We start from the raw sequence: 16,569 nt of genomic DNA, 5'->3' as shown, positions 1-16,569 counted from the left end.
ACTGAAACTGTCCATTATAGTTACACACTTTTAATGGTAGTTTTTAGTGACATTATAAGATATGTTGGATTCAGATTATTATGTATAGATATTACGAACGATTGGTTATGGATTTTTTGAAAATAATAAACATTTGATGGATGGCTGAGGCACGATGTGTTTCGTGGCACTTAATGACCTAGTCCACCTACAAACTCTTGGTATGTGAATTCTTTACTTATAAACAATTAAAAAGGCCTCGCACTTCACACTTTTTCTTTTCCACAGTTGATTCAGTTTATGTCCGGATAGAAGTCAATTTTTACCCCCAAAAACAAGACAATCAAATCATAAGGTCGAATTTAATTACTCGTGAGTGACAGTTTTCGACACAACATGCAAACATGGCTTTTTGAACACAAAAAGAAAAAAATTAGAAATGATTGAGAGAGGTATTTAATTTACAAAACATATACATTAAAATTATTATGAATTGATTTGGTTGGAATTTTGGAGATCGTGCAACAATGAGAGTCAAACACAATAGAAATAAAAGTTCAAAGAAGAAATACATTACGGACTAAAAAAGAAGTTTCATGATACTAATTAGCGGCTTCATTCTTTAACTGACCAAAAGAAGGCTTCAGGAGTCGACGTCTAACAATTTCCTTGCTCTATAAACCTCTTCAATAACCGATTGAAGAACTTCTTCGTAGCTGCAGCAATGCACAATTGAACGACAAATCATTTTAAATTGGAAAGATAAAAATTCAAAGGATATCAAGGATACTACAACTATCGTAATTTTTGTACAGCACTCACTTAATTGTCATAACTTTTTTTTTAACCACTTAAGTATCATAACTTCTAATAAATATTCACTTGATACTCATAATTTTCAATCAATCATTTAAGTGCAAATTTTTTAAAATGTTCACTCACGTTCCAAGAATCCAATGTGGCATCACACTTGTGATAAACATTTTTAGAAAGTTATCATACTCAAGTAATCGATTGAAAAATTATATGGGATTCAAGTAATTGAAAAAAAAATTATGATACTTAAATAAGCATTGTAGATAAATTATGACATTCAAGCGAGCACAAAAGTTATGATACTTTTGTGATGTCATTTTCCCTCAAAATTATAATCTAACTGTTGATTTGATTTCTCAAACTACTATAACCAGAAGATCTTTAACTTAGACAACAAAACAAAAGAAAAAATATATATGTGCGGCTTTACCAGTATGCAATTTTGTTCTGTTTGACCACAAAGTTCCACAAAGATTCCAAACAAAAGGATCCGCTTCTTATTCTATAGGATTGAGTTTGCTTGAGTGGACAACCATTTGTATGCAAAAGGGTTGCATTGCAGTAACTTTGAAACTCTGTGTTGGGAAAGTTCAATGGAATGACTTATCTACGTCATGATTTAGTGGCGAAATAGCAGAATTACCTGTTATTTTTCAAGACGAAACCGCTCATTGCTGCGACCTCAATTAGAGCCTCTTTCCATGACTTCACTTCGTTGTGGTCAAAGTTTGTCCAGTGCCTGTCTAGGTCGCCTTTGTATAAATCAGTTTCGAGTTTAACGTCATCAATCTCCACGTCGTAGAAAATGGGGAGGATTCTTCTTTTCCCCTTTGATTCTGACGTGCGTTTTACCATGTGGCCAAGTGTGCGGAGACACCATTGACTAGAAGCGTAGTTTCTAGAGAAGACAGGTATGTAGATATTGGAGTTAGCGAGTGCTTGTAGAATCTCTTCCCCAATCCCTTCATTGGACCTGAAGTCATCATTGTCACTATAAACAGGAATTCGATCTTGCCACATCCGTTCATGAAGATAATCAACAATGCTATGATGAGTTTCTGGCCCCTTATAATTCAGGAACACATCAAATATGGGTAATCTGCGGGAAAGCCAAGTCGATCTCGAGATATTCAACAATCGTTCCAGGATAGTGTGGCCACGACTATCCAGCACCCAGCTTTCTAAGCCCTCAATGCCCTCAATGGGTCTTAAATTTGGACAAGCTTCTAGCTCTAGATGTTGTAGCTTGCCCAACTTAGATAAATTGGGCAACTGTCCTATTAAATCACAACTGGAAAGGAGGAGGTATTGCAACGATTCCAGTTCCGACAAACCTTGAATCTCAACTAGCCTATTCAAGCCCTTCAGTTCCAAGCGCTCCAGACTCCTCAAGAGTGACAGACCAAGTATTTCCTCAAGGGATTCACATCTTGTTATGTTCAGTTCCCTCAAATGTGTTAGACCTGGAGCAACAGGTAGGTGTGATATTGGACATTCAATTACATGCAGAACTGTCAAATTTAATAAGTTGGACAAATGCGGCAGTGGACTAATGCTTTTGAGTTTCAGGGTCAACAATTGAGATGGAAGCCGATAGAACGGTTGCTCCCTCATCAAAGCTGCTTTAAGTTTTGAGTCATAGTCCTGCCTAGTCGAGTGATATCTACTTCTCAAATTGCTGAATCTATGTAATTCCAGATGTTCCAAATCGGTGATGCTTGAGGGGTGGGGACAAGAGAGAAGTCCATAGCTTGAACCGCAAGGACTTTCAAACTTGATGGAAGAGCCGACACTTGTTGAAGCTCAATCGAACCCACTTTAAGATTTTCGAGATGGAGACAACTTATCTCTGGAGGCAATCTGGAAACACTGGTAAATGCTAAGTTCAATGACTTCAAATGGAATAGCTTCCCAATTTCCTCCAAATTTTTATCTGTCAAATCCCAGGATTTGTGGGCATATAAACCTTCAAGCATCTCCAGTCCTCCAATAGTACGAGGAATCTCCTTTATCTTCGTTCTACATAAACTCAACACCCTTAGTTTCTTTAAATTTCCAATTGAATTGGGCAATGCAACTATGCCCGACGTTGAGACATCCAACTCTACCAACATTTTTAACTCCCCAATTGAGCTTGGAAGTTCCTTTATCCCCACGCACCCACGTAAAGTTAAGTGTGTAAGATTCGCAGCCCTTCCAATTGAGTCTGGGAGTTGGCGGATTTTGGGGTTCTTGTTTAATCTAAAACTCGACAAAGATTTCAAATTGCCAAATCTCTCTGGAAGCTTCAAGGGTTGAAAATTTTGGGGCATGACGATTTGCTTCAAAGATTGTAGAGAACAGACTTCTTCAGGCAACTCCCCAAGAGAACTACACCCTTTGATATTCAAAGTCTCTAGGAGTTGGAGCTTAGAAATGGAGGGGTCAATTGTGATTAAGTTGGAACACCGAGCAAGTATTAATGTCTCCAAGGATGTGAAATTAGTGAAGTCAGGTGTCTTCCTCAACTTTATGCAATCTGTTAAATCTAGAACTTTCAATTTTTTTGTCATCTGCAAAAAAAGAAAATGTCGAATTAAAAATAAAAAATAAAAAATAAAACACACCAATCATCCTAGGTTTTTTATGGAAGTAATTATTCTCATTCGATAATTCAATATACTCCCTCGTTTACTTGCAATGGCGCAACTAGGTGGCTTCTAACACTTCCTTCGGGGAAAACGGAATAATCTTCCATATATGGTAAACATGTTTTGTCAATGTAATAGGAAACTACTAAGTCCTTTTTCTATATATATAATTACTGTTTATAACTAAATCTTAGAGGTGAAATAGTAAGTTAGTAGTGAAATTCATAAGCTACAAGAGATTTTATAGTGGCTAAACAATTTGTTTGTTTGTAAAATATCACTTGTATACAACTAATGAAGTATATAAGTAATTAATTTTTTTTTTGGTGAAGAATATAAATAATTAATTCATACTCTACAAATGGAAAAACTTGCTCATTTGTAAAAATACGAAAGGCTGTTCATAATCTACTATGGAAAGCCCAGTAAATCTATTATTTGTCTAGTCTTTTAATGACTCATAAGCGTTTGTACTTATAAAATCAAAATAAATCTAATAATCTACTACGTTATTATAGTAAAAGGACAGTTTTTTCGTTTATTGTTTACAATCGTTAACCAACACTTCTAGTAAAGTATGTCAGCAATTCATAGTCTACCAGCTGAAAAACGCGCTCCCTTGTCAAAGCAAACGACAATCTGTAGTCTACGAGGGTATTTCAGCATGATAACTCAATTATTACGGTTGTATGCTAGTACAAAATAAAACTCGGTAAAATTGAATTGCTGGCCATAATCTGCTAGCCATTTATCATGGTCAACAGTATTTTGTTTGTAAGTTACAATGGTTAAACAAAACTATTAGCGAAGTACATAAGAGTTTTCTAATGTGAGCTACATTAGTCGTAATTGTAATTTACCATTTTATGGGCTTTGTCTAATAAGTTAAAAAAAAATTATTAATTAGTCTAATATGAGGCTGGCTTATGAAGGCTATGGTATTAGAAATATAGATGCTAGCTCACATGCATATGATCACATACACAATGTGTAGAATGTGATTCATTTATGGCATGTAAAAGGTTTAACATGTATTGATGAATGGAGTAATATAATTGGTAGGGTATATGATTTTAGTGACAAATTACTCATGTCTTCAAGTCTAAAATTACATGCATATAGTAAATGTGAGATATAAAGTTTATATCCATGGTGTAAGAGAGTTCCAAGAATTTAATTGGGCACACTTGATTGAATTTAAGAAATATTGGCGATAGGATATCTCCCATTCTAATGCATAGTTATACTCTAAAATAAGGAAATTGTGTATTGGTTCATGAGGCATGTACAACATATAGGTGAGGAATGACTGATCTAAAGATTCATACATCCAAAGATAGTGAATTCACGATGGTTGAAAAATATTTTCATGGCCATGGTAATATGAATGACACTAGGATACTAGAAGTGCTAAAACTTGCCACAAATGGATACTTAAGTATTAAAACTTACGAAAGTGACACTTAAATGTCAAAATCAAAGCAAAATGGATCAGTTAGGTGCCAACGGTGAGAAAATCGGCCAAAACGCAAACATAACAATTTTTGGTGAGCTTAGTATAAAACAACTTCGTTTTGCATGCTGATGTGACTAAACAAATGCCAAAACAACATTGTTTTAGTGCTGACATGATAAATAATTAATATAGTAATTAATTAAATTAAATTAAAAAAATTGATTAATTAAAAAAAAAAAAAAAAGGAGTGGGAGGAGGAGGGAGGGAGGCAACCGGCAACCGAGGGCTCAACCTCGCCTCCACCGCCTCCCCTTCATTGCTGGAAAGGTTGGGGAGGGTTGTCAGGTTCGCCGAGCCTGGCCGAGGGTCGGCGACCCCCCCCGATCGGTGGCAAAGGCTTGCATGCCCTGCCCATACCTCGCCCAGATCTAGGGCAAGGGTCACAACCTCCCAATTGGCGGGCGAGGCCTACGTGCCTTCACCCAGATTTGAGGCGAGGGCACGTAGGCCCTGTTGCCGATCGATGGGGGGGCCGACCCCCAACTAGGGCTCGGTGGCCTCGGCCAACCCTCCCCAACCTTTTTGGCAATGGCCCTTGTCGCTGCTAAGCCTCCCTCTTGCTTTACCTTTTTTTCTTCTTAATAATTAATTTGTTTTAAATTTAATTTAATTAATTTTTATATTAAAATTCGAATTATACCAAAATGACGTCATTTTTGTGTGTGTGTGTGTGTGTGTGTGTGTGTGTTTTTTTTTTTTTTTTTAAGTCAGCCTTTTAGCGAGCTATGTAAGTGAGAAAATTAATAAAAAAAATTGTCATATAGGATTTTTGGCGGGATTCACCAAATGTGGCATTTAAGTGTCCCATTTGTTTTTAATAAAAAATGGCACTTAAGCATCCATTTCGTAAGTTTTGACACTTAAAGTGTATTTTTGTGCTAAGTTTTGGCACTTGAGGTGTTCTTTTGTTGTATATGGATAATATACGATCATATATCATGTATTATATTCAAAGGTGATTGATATGATGATGTATGTAACTCTCAAGATGTGTACTCACATAATACTAATAGTATACATTGCTTATATTTCAATCACATTCTTTGTAAATGATAATTGCATTACAATTAAGGTTTTTACTAGTTGAAATTTTAAGAAATGGGAGAGAATTTTTTGTTTGGGATTGAGCTGGTGAATGTTCATATTGCTTTTACTATAGATAAGCCAACAAGTCTTAATAACACCAATGCGCAAGACTTAAAAGCACACTTTATTACTTGTTGTCTATAAAGCGATCCATTCAGGAACACTTAAAGAGTAGTTTGCCAGCTAACTGCACTACTGGAGAGATAAAGGCAACTTAGAGGCTAAGAACTACATCTTATCTAATGATAAGATTGGGACACTTCTACAAGGACTCTTAAATATGAGATATGATAGTTCTAGTGAGGTTAGAGATTACATCCTAAAAATGGTAAGCCTATAGACAAAACTTTAGGTTCTTCAAGTTAGTATTCATGTTGTTTGCATTGTGCATCCAGACTTAAATACTATTCCACCCGATTTTGGATTATCAAGACCACTTACAACTCTCAAGATGAGGCATGATCAATTAATTACTTAATAGCTAGGGTGGTAGCTAAGGAAGAGAAATTGAAGAAAAAAAGGGCATCTTATCCTATAGCAACAAGAAGAGTAAGAAGGTCCAAAATCGTACTCATAAAGATGCTCATGAAATCACCAATCATTTTGACAGTTTGGGTCATAAGAAAAATTCCTTCAAGAAGGATGCTACTATTTGCTTCTTCTTTTTTTTTTTTTTTTTTTTTTTGGGACTGGAGGAATTGCTACCAACCGACAGCCGTAACATAAACTCCAGGGTAACGCTAGCGTAGGACCCACCACCACGGCGTCACGCTTAAAAATCCCTAATGGCAACGCTAGGGTTTGAACTTCTCCCATTCGTGAGGGGAGAGAGCCCAAAGCCAACGCTGCCACTATAGGCGGTGGTATGACTATTGCTTATTTTGTAAGAAGAAATGTCACATAAAGAAAGACTATAATAAATGTAAAACTTCGCTGTCCAAGCATAAGCCTACATGTAATGATTCTTTGGCATTTGTTTGTGAATCTAAACTATCAAAAGCCCCATCCAGTTCATGGTAGCTAGATAGTGATGCAACCGATCATGTTGCTTTCACCGTACAAGGATTCATAAACCAGAGAAAGCCAAATCAAGACGAATCAAAGCTCATCATAGAAAACAACAATAAAGTCGACATTGAGTTTGTGGAAAATGTCATTTTAATTCTAGATTCTAGTTTTAATTTGATGTAAAAAAGCACATTTGATGTACCTCCTTTAGATGAAACTTAGTTTTCGTATTATGTTTGGATATGTGTGACTACTCTTTTGACATAAGAAACAATATTATTTCTATATTTTTTTAATTCAAATAAAGTTGAGCACTGCAATATGTCCAATGGATTATATTGATTGTCTTTAACTCCCAATGATATATGTCGCTTATATAATTGAAAAAGTTGTTTCTAAAAGACATCTACCTAAAGAATAATCTTATGTGTTGTGACATAAATAGCTTAGTCATGTCTCTAGGGAAAGAGTAGAAAGTTGATAAAGGCCAACATCTTGCCTACTCTTTAAAATGACCTAGAGACTTACATAGACCGTCTTAAGGATAAGATGACTAAAAAAAAAGAATAAAAAAAATGCAATCTATTATTCTAACATGTTGGAAGTCATTCATATGGATATTAGTGGATAATATACAACAATGTGCATAAATTTTTATTTATTCACATTTATTGATAACTATTCCCAATATGGTTATTTGTACTTGATTAAGGAAAAATCTAAATCTCTTGAAAAGTTCAAGATTTTTCAAACTGAAGTCAAGAGATAGCTGGGAAAAGTCATAAAGATTATCAAATTTGATCAAGGTAGTGAGTATTTTAGTAGGTATGGTAATAATGGACAACTTAAAGGGCCACTTGCTGAATACAAAGAGGATTTTGGATAGTAGCACAATTTACTATGCTAAGGAGTCCTTATCAAAATGGTGAGGCTAAGAAGTGTAATCACATTCTTATGGATATGATTAGGCGTATGATTAGTAAGATCAATTTATCAGGTTTTCTATGGGCAATGCTTTCAAAACAAGCCTTTACATTGTAAATTATGTTTCTACCAAAGCTATTACATTGACTCCTTTAGAGTAATGGATTGAATGTAAACCTAACTTGACCATTATCCCATAAAAATGAGGTTATATAATTCAACATTAAATAAGTTGGACTCCAAATGACTTGGTGTTACTACATATCTTACCTAGATTATCCGAAGGAATATTGGTTATATAATCCTAACAAAGGCACGAGAATTGTGGAATCATAGATAACAAAGTTTCTTTAATGTGGCTTAAGAAGGTAGCTACTCATAGACTATTGAGGATAACAATATGGTGAGGACCACTATGTCTTTTTCTCTAACTTATATAGATGATTATAGAGCCTCCCACACTACATACTAAACAAGTTAAGGTCCAGGATCCTATTATTGAAGCAGCTCCTAAAGAAGTTCCTCAAGCCTCTCAAGGCAAAATAAGGTCGCAGTAACTCCACTCAAGTCTACTAGGTAGAGATGATCAGCTATATCACTAGACTATACAATCTATCTAGAAGAGCATGACTATCATATCTATGTAGTTGATTCGATGACTTATGCATATGTTGTTTTTTGTCCTTAGTTAGGTTTGTGATTTGATGCAATGAAAGACGAGATGCAGTCCATAAAACATAATGTCGAACTTGCATTTTTTGATGGTGAATGTTAAGACTAAAATGGATGTATTTGGATGCAAAATTTGATGGTTGTTAGGATAAGCTGGAGTTGACAATATGATATATATTTATGCTACTATGAGGTGTAAGATCATGGAAAAGTGAAAAACAAAAATCTATGTCATCATCTACCATGCAAGTAGAGTTTATAATGTATTTTTTGGCCACTATTCAGGCTATTTGGCTCTAGAACTTCATTGAAGAGTTGACCGATTTGACTTTGTGAATAGCCCAATACAATTATATTTTGACAATAATTATGCATTGTTATTTATCAACAATAATAGAGGTCTCAAAAGGTCTAAGCATATGGTAGTCAAGTTTTTAACCATAAAAAAAAATAGTTCAAAATGGTAAGATAGCAGTAAAGCATATTTGCACATATGATATAAATGTAGATTCACTAACTAAAAGCCTTCGCCTCTATATGTTTGAACATGTTATTAAAAGGAGCTTAGGAGTATCATAAGATTATGTTATTTTGTGAGAGGTGTTTTATTTTTGCTTAAGTAAAGTTTAATATGTGTTTAATACATTTAGTAACATTTTAATATGCATCAATTTTTTTGCATTCAATAAAGTGTTTATGAATGTATGATTATCATATTGAAAATACATATATGTGATGAAAATCTCAAGATATTTTGTAAACCTTCAATAAAGGTTAGGGGCATTCATTTATTAGCCTTAAGGATATATCTTATTATATATAAAGTAAAGTTAACTATAAGAATAAGATATATGCAGGTTTTATTGAAACTATAAGGATATTCTCTAGTGGCACATCAATTTTTGTGACACTTAAGGAGAGAATGTAGACTGTAAAAAGGATGACACATAATGTATCACTTTATATGAGGTATTATCCATTTACTACATGATCATATTGAATCCATATTAATAAAAAAATATTCATGACTATGAAAGACTTTGTGTGTATTCATGCAATTACCACAATGATTTGATTTTTGAAACTTTATGAGATTGGATTGACTATTAAGAATAACCTCTAGATCAATACAAAGGTGCACATATATTGTACAATTTCAATTAATATAAACTAAGTGGGATAATGTAAGAGTTCTACATTAATTGAGATTGTAATTTACAGTTTTATAGGCTTGGTCTAATAAAATAATATATAAATATTCTTAATCAGTCTAATATAAGGGTAGCTTGTGTAGGCTAAGTAAAATCAGGCATGTGATAAGAGGGCTTGTGACTAAAAACTCGATAGATAGTGCTTATGTCTATCCTCTAACTCTGATGCACAAATAACCTCATAAAAGAAGTTGCTACAAAACATAACATGTGAGAAGCAATCTCATTAAGCTAATGATATATAGAGGACAAAAAAAAAGCACTTGAGCTTTAGATTGTAACTATTCTGCATCAAGAGCGATGAATTATAAATCATGTGTGCAAATCCACTTACCTCTGTTATTGCATTCTAGCTTTCTAGCTTTGAAAATTTTGAGTTGCTATTTATGCAACTTACAAAGTATCTATGCAAATCATAATCTACCAACCAATGAAGGTGACCACTTGTAATATTCAACAACAATTGTTAATCTACTATGAGGTTTGATGATGGTAACATTGTTAGCTTGTTGATTATTTATCAAACAAAAGTTGCCAATCAGTTCTTTTTTATCAACGATATTTCAAATTTACCATTTACCATTCAAATTTATAATGTATATATAAGTTTCTGTTTCGGTAATCAATTCCTAGAAATATGCTTGCAAATAGTGCTTTAAGTTTAAATCTTCCCATGGTTTAAAAATGTTACACATAGAACTATATTTTGAGTCTATCATAAAGCATCATGAAAGAAAGTTACGTTGTTACAATATTTTGTTGTGACCATTTTAAAAATGTTGTAGTAAAAGAGATGTACAGTACAAGGCTGCACCACAGGAACACTAAAGTTTGCTCCTTAGTTAAAAAGTTCTGGGAGAGACCCATGGAATTTGACCATAGCATGTGGGGTTGGAGGTGCATACGTAAAAGGGACAGTGGTGAATCTAATATCATATTAGAAAGTTCAATCCAAAAGTTTGAATTTGTGGATGGAGGGAGACTGCATAAATATAAAAACAATATAAGACCCGTTGTCAAGTAATGTTGGACAATCTTTTAATATTTTAGCTATTAGAAATGTTACAGCAAGCCATAAGGCATCTAAAGTCCAAACTCCAAAGTAGGTAAATCTTAAATTCTCAAACCAAGGCCATGATGGAAGCTTGGATAATACTAGAGACAATGACACAAATGGTCCAAGAACTCTAGACTAATGTGCGCTATGGTCCCTGAACTTTGATTCATGTTTAATCTAATCCTTGAACTGTATGAAAATGTTCAATATAGTCCTTCCATTAATTAAAGATTAGGGACAACATTGAATATTTTCATAAAATTTAGGACTAAATTGAATATGTATCAAAAGTTTATGGACTATAATGAACAAATTAAAGTTCAAGGACCACATTGCAAATTGGGCTAAAGTTCATGAACCACATTGAATAAATTAAAAGTTCATAGACCACATCACACATTGAGCCAAAATTTAGAGACTATTGATGTCATTTACCCATAATCATATGGATTGGGAAGCACAACTAATGATTCTTGCTAGTACGGATTTCATGCAAATCGTATTTATCCGTGGCTCGATTATGAAAGCAGTCTGAAGTGAATGGATGAAATATAAAACAACAGTTATATTCCGCTCCTAATATCATTTACTTAGATGATATATTGATGCCGTGTGTTTCTATCTCTTCCTCTCCGTCTTTTACAAATGAGTTTAGTTGGTTGTAGTGGATTGTAGACGTTAGGCTAGCACAAAATAATTTGGATCAGGGGAGGACGCCATCTATATGTACTGTGCATCGAATGATTCGTAAAGATGGAAGGTGAAAGGATCATTTCATACCTGAATTTGGCTCCACCCACCCCAATCATCTTCGATATTGCTCCTTGAAAGGTCTAGCACAATCAAACTAGCAAAATGAAAACTCTCCGCATAAAATTCCTTATGTGTAATTTCCCAAGAAAACCATCTTAGCTCTGAAAGAAGATTTTGAAATTGCCAAAAAAGTCAATGTCTTTCACTCGAAGGAATCTCAGATTTGGTAGAGCAGCTAGTTCTTTGGATGCAATGTCACGGCAGCAGCCATCAGAAGTTAGACTTAGCGCTTCAACATCTTCACTTCTCTGCATATCAAAGACTCAATTGAGCATGCAACATACAGTTCACAGAGCTACAACGGAGGGGACGTAGAAGTGCTGCCAAACAATTTCTATAATGGTTGAGCTCGCCAGATACGCTTTTCAGAACTATTGTACACTCTTTTCCCAACAAGGAGTTGTTTCCTCCTCTTCTACATAAACTTCTTTTCGAGTCTGAAGTTCTTGATAAAGCAAGTTTTCTCTTTACCTGGATAACAATGAAACTGTTCTTTGTATTTCACAATACTTTAAAAGAACTGCTTTCCTGGAACCTAAAAAGTAAAGCCAACTATCAGGCTATCTCTTTTGGCTCTCTCTACAAATTTTGAGACCTTTGACCTGAAGGTTTGATAGAGAGATGTAACCCACGCAAGACAAAAGCGATGTTAAACAAAGCTATCTATCGGATGCATACTTCAACTAAAATGCTGCTTTAATTGAGAAATAAAAATTCAAAGAATTTCTTGCACCAAATATTTTCAAACATATGCAGTTTCCATTTACCTTTTTCCCCTCCAGTAGTTTCAAGGCATCCTCATGAATCCACACCCTACAAAACTTTCGAGGATATACTCGAAGAACGATGTACCTTCCAAAGTCTCGAACTTGATCATGCATCCAAAACCTATTATCATCTCTAATTTTGATCAAGGACCTTTGAGAGAGAACCCTCATTGCAATGCTAGGAAAGTATCCCAAATCCTTCCACATGATAATCGGATATGTTCTGTCAGCATTGATGAAAAAGCATGCTATATCAAGAAATACTTCTCGATGCTTATCCTCTAATCGTTCATAACTAATCATTAATGTATCTCGAACATCCTCAAAAGGACCTTCCTTTAACTTCTTCAGCGTCTCATCCCATACTTCTCTTTTATCCAAATGCCCCAAATCTTTGCCCCAGTCAAAAAGATTTGATCCTATCACCACAACGGCCAAAGGAAGCATGCCCACGGTACAAACAATTTCTCTTGAAAGAGCATCATATTCTTCTACAACAAAGTCACTTTTGAATGCATGCTTATAAAACAAATGAAGTGCTAAGTCAAATCTCATCTCATGAACTTCATAACGCAAAATTTCTTTGGGTTGGTTGAGGACCTTTTTACTAGATGAGCCCACTTGAGTCATCAAGATGCTTTCGTCCCTAGTTGTGATAATGATTCTGCTACCAGAACGAAACCAGTCAGATTTTGCAGCTAGTTTTTCGAGTTGCTCTTTCTTGTCTAGATCATCAAGAACAATGAGTACTCTCTTATTACTTAATATTTTTTAATCATCCTAATCCCACCATCAACATCTTTAATTTGGTTAGCAACCCCATCACCAGCCAAATCCGATAAAAGCTTTTTCTGCAATTCTAAAAGACCACCATGAGGTTGCAATGATGCTCGAACGTCTTCAAGGAAACCACTGCGTTCGAAGTGAATAGAAAGTTTGTTGAACATGACTTTGGCAAGAGTCGTTTTTCCAACACCACCCATGCCATGGATACCAACAAAACGTACACCACTAGAGCCAACATCCAACAATTTCATTATGGCTTCCAACTGAGCAGTATCTTCAACCAAATGTTCAGTCACAATCCGGTGTCTTGTATTTAGCTTACGGGAAACCTCTTCAACAATTGATTCAATTTGTTCTCGTTGGCTGCAACAAAGCATGGAAATTTTGTTTCAATCGAAGACATGATAGACTACAAGACTTTAAGGAACATGTAGATACATAACTCAGCTATTTCAACTATTCAAACAAACGAAAATCAAGAATTATAATCAGTGGAACTGGAAATTTTCGAATGCAGGTTGGGTTTGACAGTTTTCTGCGGGTTCGAGAAAAGCTTTCATGCACACCTCGTTACCTTTTGTAGGTTCTCGAGCACGATCTTAGTCAGGATTCCATTCCATTAACTTCTAGCGTAATGCCCCTTTTATATGAGTTCGAAAATTTGGACACGCAAAGTTTCTTCCAAAGAAAAAGTGCAGGAAAATTCCCCTCTGCAAGAGCGTTCTTCCACCGCTTCAATCCATCAGGGCCAAGCTTCTTCTTGTGCACGCAGACGCTTGTCCGTAGACATTGGTTTTAAATTAACATTACCCCTTCCGTATAAATCTTGTAAATATATTTCACTTTTCCCGTTTATGTGTTGAATTTCTTCATACTATGCCAATAATTTCTTTTCATTAAGTTATTCATTCTAATATTTCATAATAGGGAAATTTCGTAAGATCTCTTAAATGTCCCCCTTTTTTTGCATAGATGTATCGCATGTGCACTTTTTTACGGTTAATTATTCACTCTTTTTAGAAAAAATTCTAATCATCTATTGGTATAATTTTCAAATTGCAATACTCCAATTAATTTAACAATCTCACAGGAGTTTATTATTGTACAGAATTTTATTTTAGTTTTTTGGTAAGGTATTGTACAGAATTTTTCATTACCACCGGAGGTGAAAAATACAGAAAATCGCATGATTTCTACTATACTTATTGTGGTAATATGGTTAAGTAAAATAGTCGATTAAGTGAAAAATCTAATTAAGTAAAATGTTGGTCTTACTTATCTGGTGATATTGGCTTAACCCAACATGAATTAGAAAAATGCCTTGTTTAAGTTGGGTTTGACCCAACTTGTTGTGCTTTAAAAAAAAAAAAAATTAGCCATTTGCTATTTTCCATTGTGGGTTCTCGGTTGTTTAGGTCTAGTTTCAATTACTTCTAATGCAAATCTCAAAAAAAATGTCCAAATGCTTTATGTTTGGGAATTTCGAGGGACAAACTTTCATTCAATTAAATGTAAATAATGTGCGTAACCATAAAAGGTCGAGGAAATTTACCCTTTGCCTTTAAGAACCCACCCCTTTATACGTGCAACCTCAACAAGGGCATTTTCCCAATGCTTCAAATCATCGGAGCTAAACTTCTTCTTGTGGTTGGTCATGGCTTCTCTGTATAACTTGGTTTTGAGCTTGACATCGTCAGGATCCAAGTTGTAGAAGATGGGAAGTATCTCTTTCTTCCCATCTGATTTTGAGGTACATTCTACCATGTGCGCAACCTCACGGAGACACCACGAACTTTTAGCATAACCCTTAGACAAGATAGGTATGTAGATTCGAGAATTGTCTTGTGCTTTCGAAAGCTCTCCAGCAATTACTTTACCAACTTGGAGTTCTTCGTCGTCCAAGAAAACGCGAATTCCAGCATCTCTCAAGCCATTGTAGAGGCAATTGGTGAATCCATTACGAGTATCCGGTCCACGAAAACTCAGGAACACGTCGTACTCTTCACAAGAAGCATCGTCGGTTCTCGAGGTTGACTCCGAGCCCTTCCTTAACGCCTCCTCCTCTTCTCCAGACCCATCATCTGTTCTCGACTTTGAGTCCCTACTTCTCCTTGAGTTCGCGGGACAAAAATTACAGACTTGCAATCTAATCAAGGCATAATATAAGGAACGTGAATTGAAGATGTAAGGGAGCAAAGTCTTATCTTATTGTGCATTATCTGTCAACAGGAGATCGAAAAGAAGTGAAGTTAGAGCACTTACACTCTCGCTACAGCCAAAGCGAGGATGGTGATTAGAGCCGGACCTCCGTCCGATCCCATCTGAAGGCCGATCCTCTCAGCTGTATTCACCCAAAGAAGATAAGCGTTCTGTAAACAGAGCCAAGTGGGAGGGTTCAGCGCAGGAAGATCGACTATAACTTCTCAAAGTGAAGACAAGGAGGCGAACAGAAACAGAGAGGAGTCAACAAAAAGAGGACAAGGGCAGAGTCCTCCTGGGGGATGATAAATTACAGCCCAACATCACCAGGTCATGTGCGACGCACGTGGTCCAACACTAGTAGAAGTAAACAGCAGATAGTTGAAGATTAAAAAAGGAAAATTCCCGCAAACAAATAAAACAAGAAATCGGGAAGAAGGAAAATTGAAATTTCGAAAGATATTTAACAGAATTATTGCACGTTTTAACGTGGTTAGGGGGTAGCCAAAAAAAGGGGTTAGAGGGTTCCCCACCCAAACTAGATTTTTTCCCATGGAACCTATGCCATGATGCATTACCCACAACAGAAAACCTCTGCAGGAGAAGAGTATTACCTATGCCCGCTGTGTAAATCAAGTCCAGAAACCCCAGAACGCATGTTCCTCTTGTGCCCCTGGACGAAATGAAATTTGGGCGAACTCCACATTTCAGATCCCGATTTCAAGTCACGGCCTCTCGAGCACAGATCAGTGGCTCTTGAATTTCATCCAAAACCGGATCCGCAAGGAGTAGTAACAGCGGCCCTAGCCTCATGCATTTTGTGAGAGATGGAATACAAAGACCAAGAAAAGCCGCAACAAATCGGAGAAAATTTACCTCCGAGCGGGTCTCTGAAACTCAACGTCGACGGCACCTTCCTTGAGAATCAAACTCCGGCGCCGTTGCTGGTGTTTGCGGGGACTCAACAGGAAAGCTGATCGGGGCTTTTGCACGGGAGGTGAAGACTGCAAGGTCTTCAGCCTTTCAAAAGTGGGTCTGAAGACTTGTCCTTAGCTCAGCAAGTACTTGGTCTCGAGCGGCCCATGTGGGAGGGAAGACAACGAGA

General features: G+C 35.9%; 1 protein-coding gene across 4 annotated transcripts; it reads right to left on the bottom strand.

Annotated features, from left to right (window-relative positions):
• Nucleotides 1-434: 434 nt before the first annotated feature.
• Nucleotides 435-16,340, bottom strand: LOC104439829 (TMV resistance protein N-like). Of its 4 annotated transcripts, none has more exons than XM_039310135.1 (7): nucleotides 16,079-16,340; nucleotides 15,528-15,821; nucleotides 14,818-15,411; nucleotides 12,480-13,628; nucleotides 11,680-11,960; nucleotides 1,439-3,347; nucleotides 435-695 (listed from the first exon to the last, which is right to left on the bottom strand). In XM_039310135.1, exons 2-4 carry the CDS (start codon nucleotides 15,584-15,586, stop codon nucleotides 13,241-13,243), a joined length of 1,041 nt encoding a protein of 346 aa, XP_039166069.1. In that variant the 5' UTR covers nucleotides 15,587-15,821; nucleotides 16,079-16,340; the 3' UTR covers nucleotides 435-695; nucleotides 1,439-3,347; nucleotides 11,680-11,960; nucleotides 12,480-13,240. The 4 variants fall into 4 exon arrangements, with proteins under 4 accessions (XP_039166069.1, XP_039166071.1, XP_039166070.1 ...); XM_039310137.1 differs by having other exon boundaries at nucleotides 15,528-15,634; XM_039310136.1 differs by having other exon boundaries at nucleotides 15,528-15,606.
• Nucleotides 16,341-16,569: the final 229 nt, after the last annotated feature.

This window comes from Eucalyptus grandis, chromosome 3 (assembly GCF_016545825.1).
Source record: "Eucalyptus grandis isolate ANBG69807.140 chromosome 3, ASM1654582v1, whole genome shotgun sequence".
In the NCBI taxonomy this organism is placed as follows: domain Eukaryota; kingdom Viridiplantae; phylum Streptophyta; class Magnoliopsida; order Myrtales; family Myrtaceae; genus Eucalyptus; species Eucalyptus grandis.
Note: the sequence above shows the minus strand (reverse complement) of the source record. Positions and strands in the feature narration are given on the sequence as shown.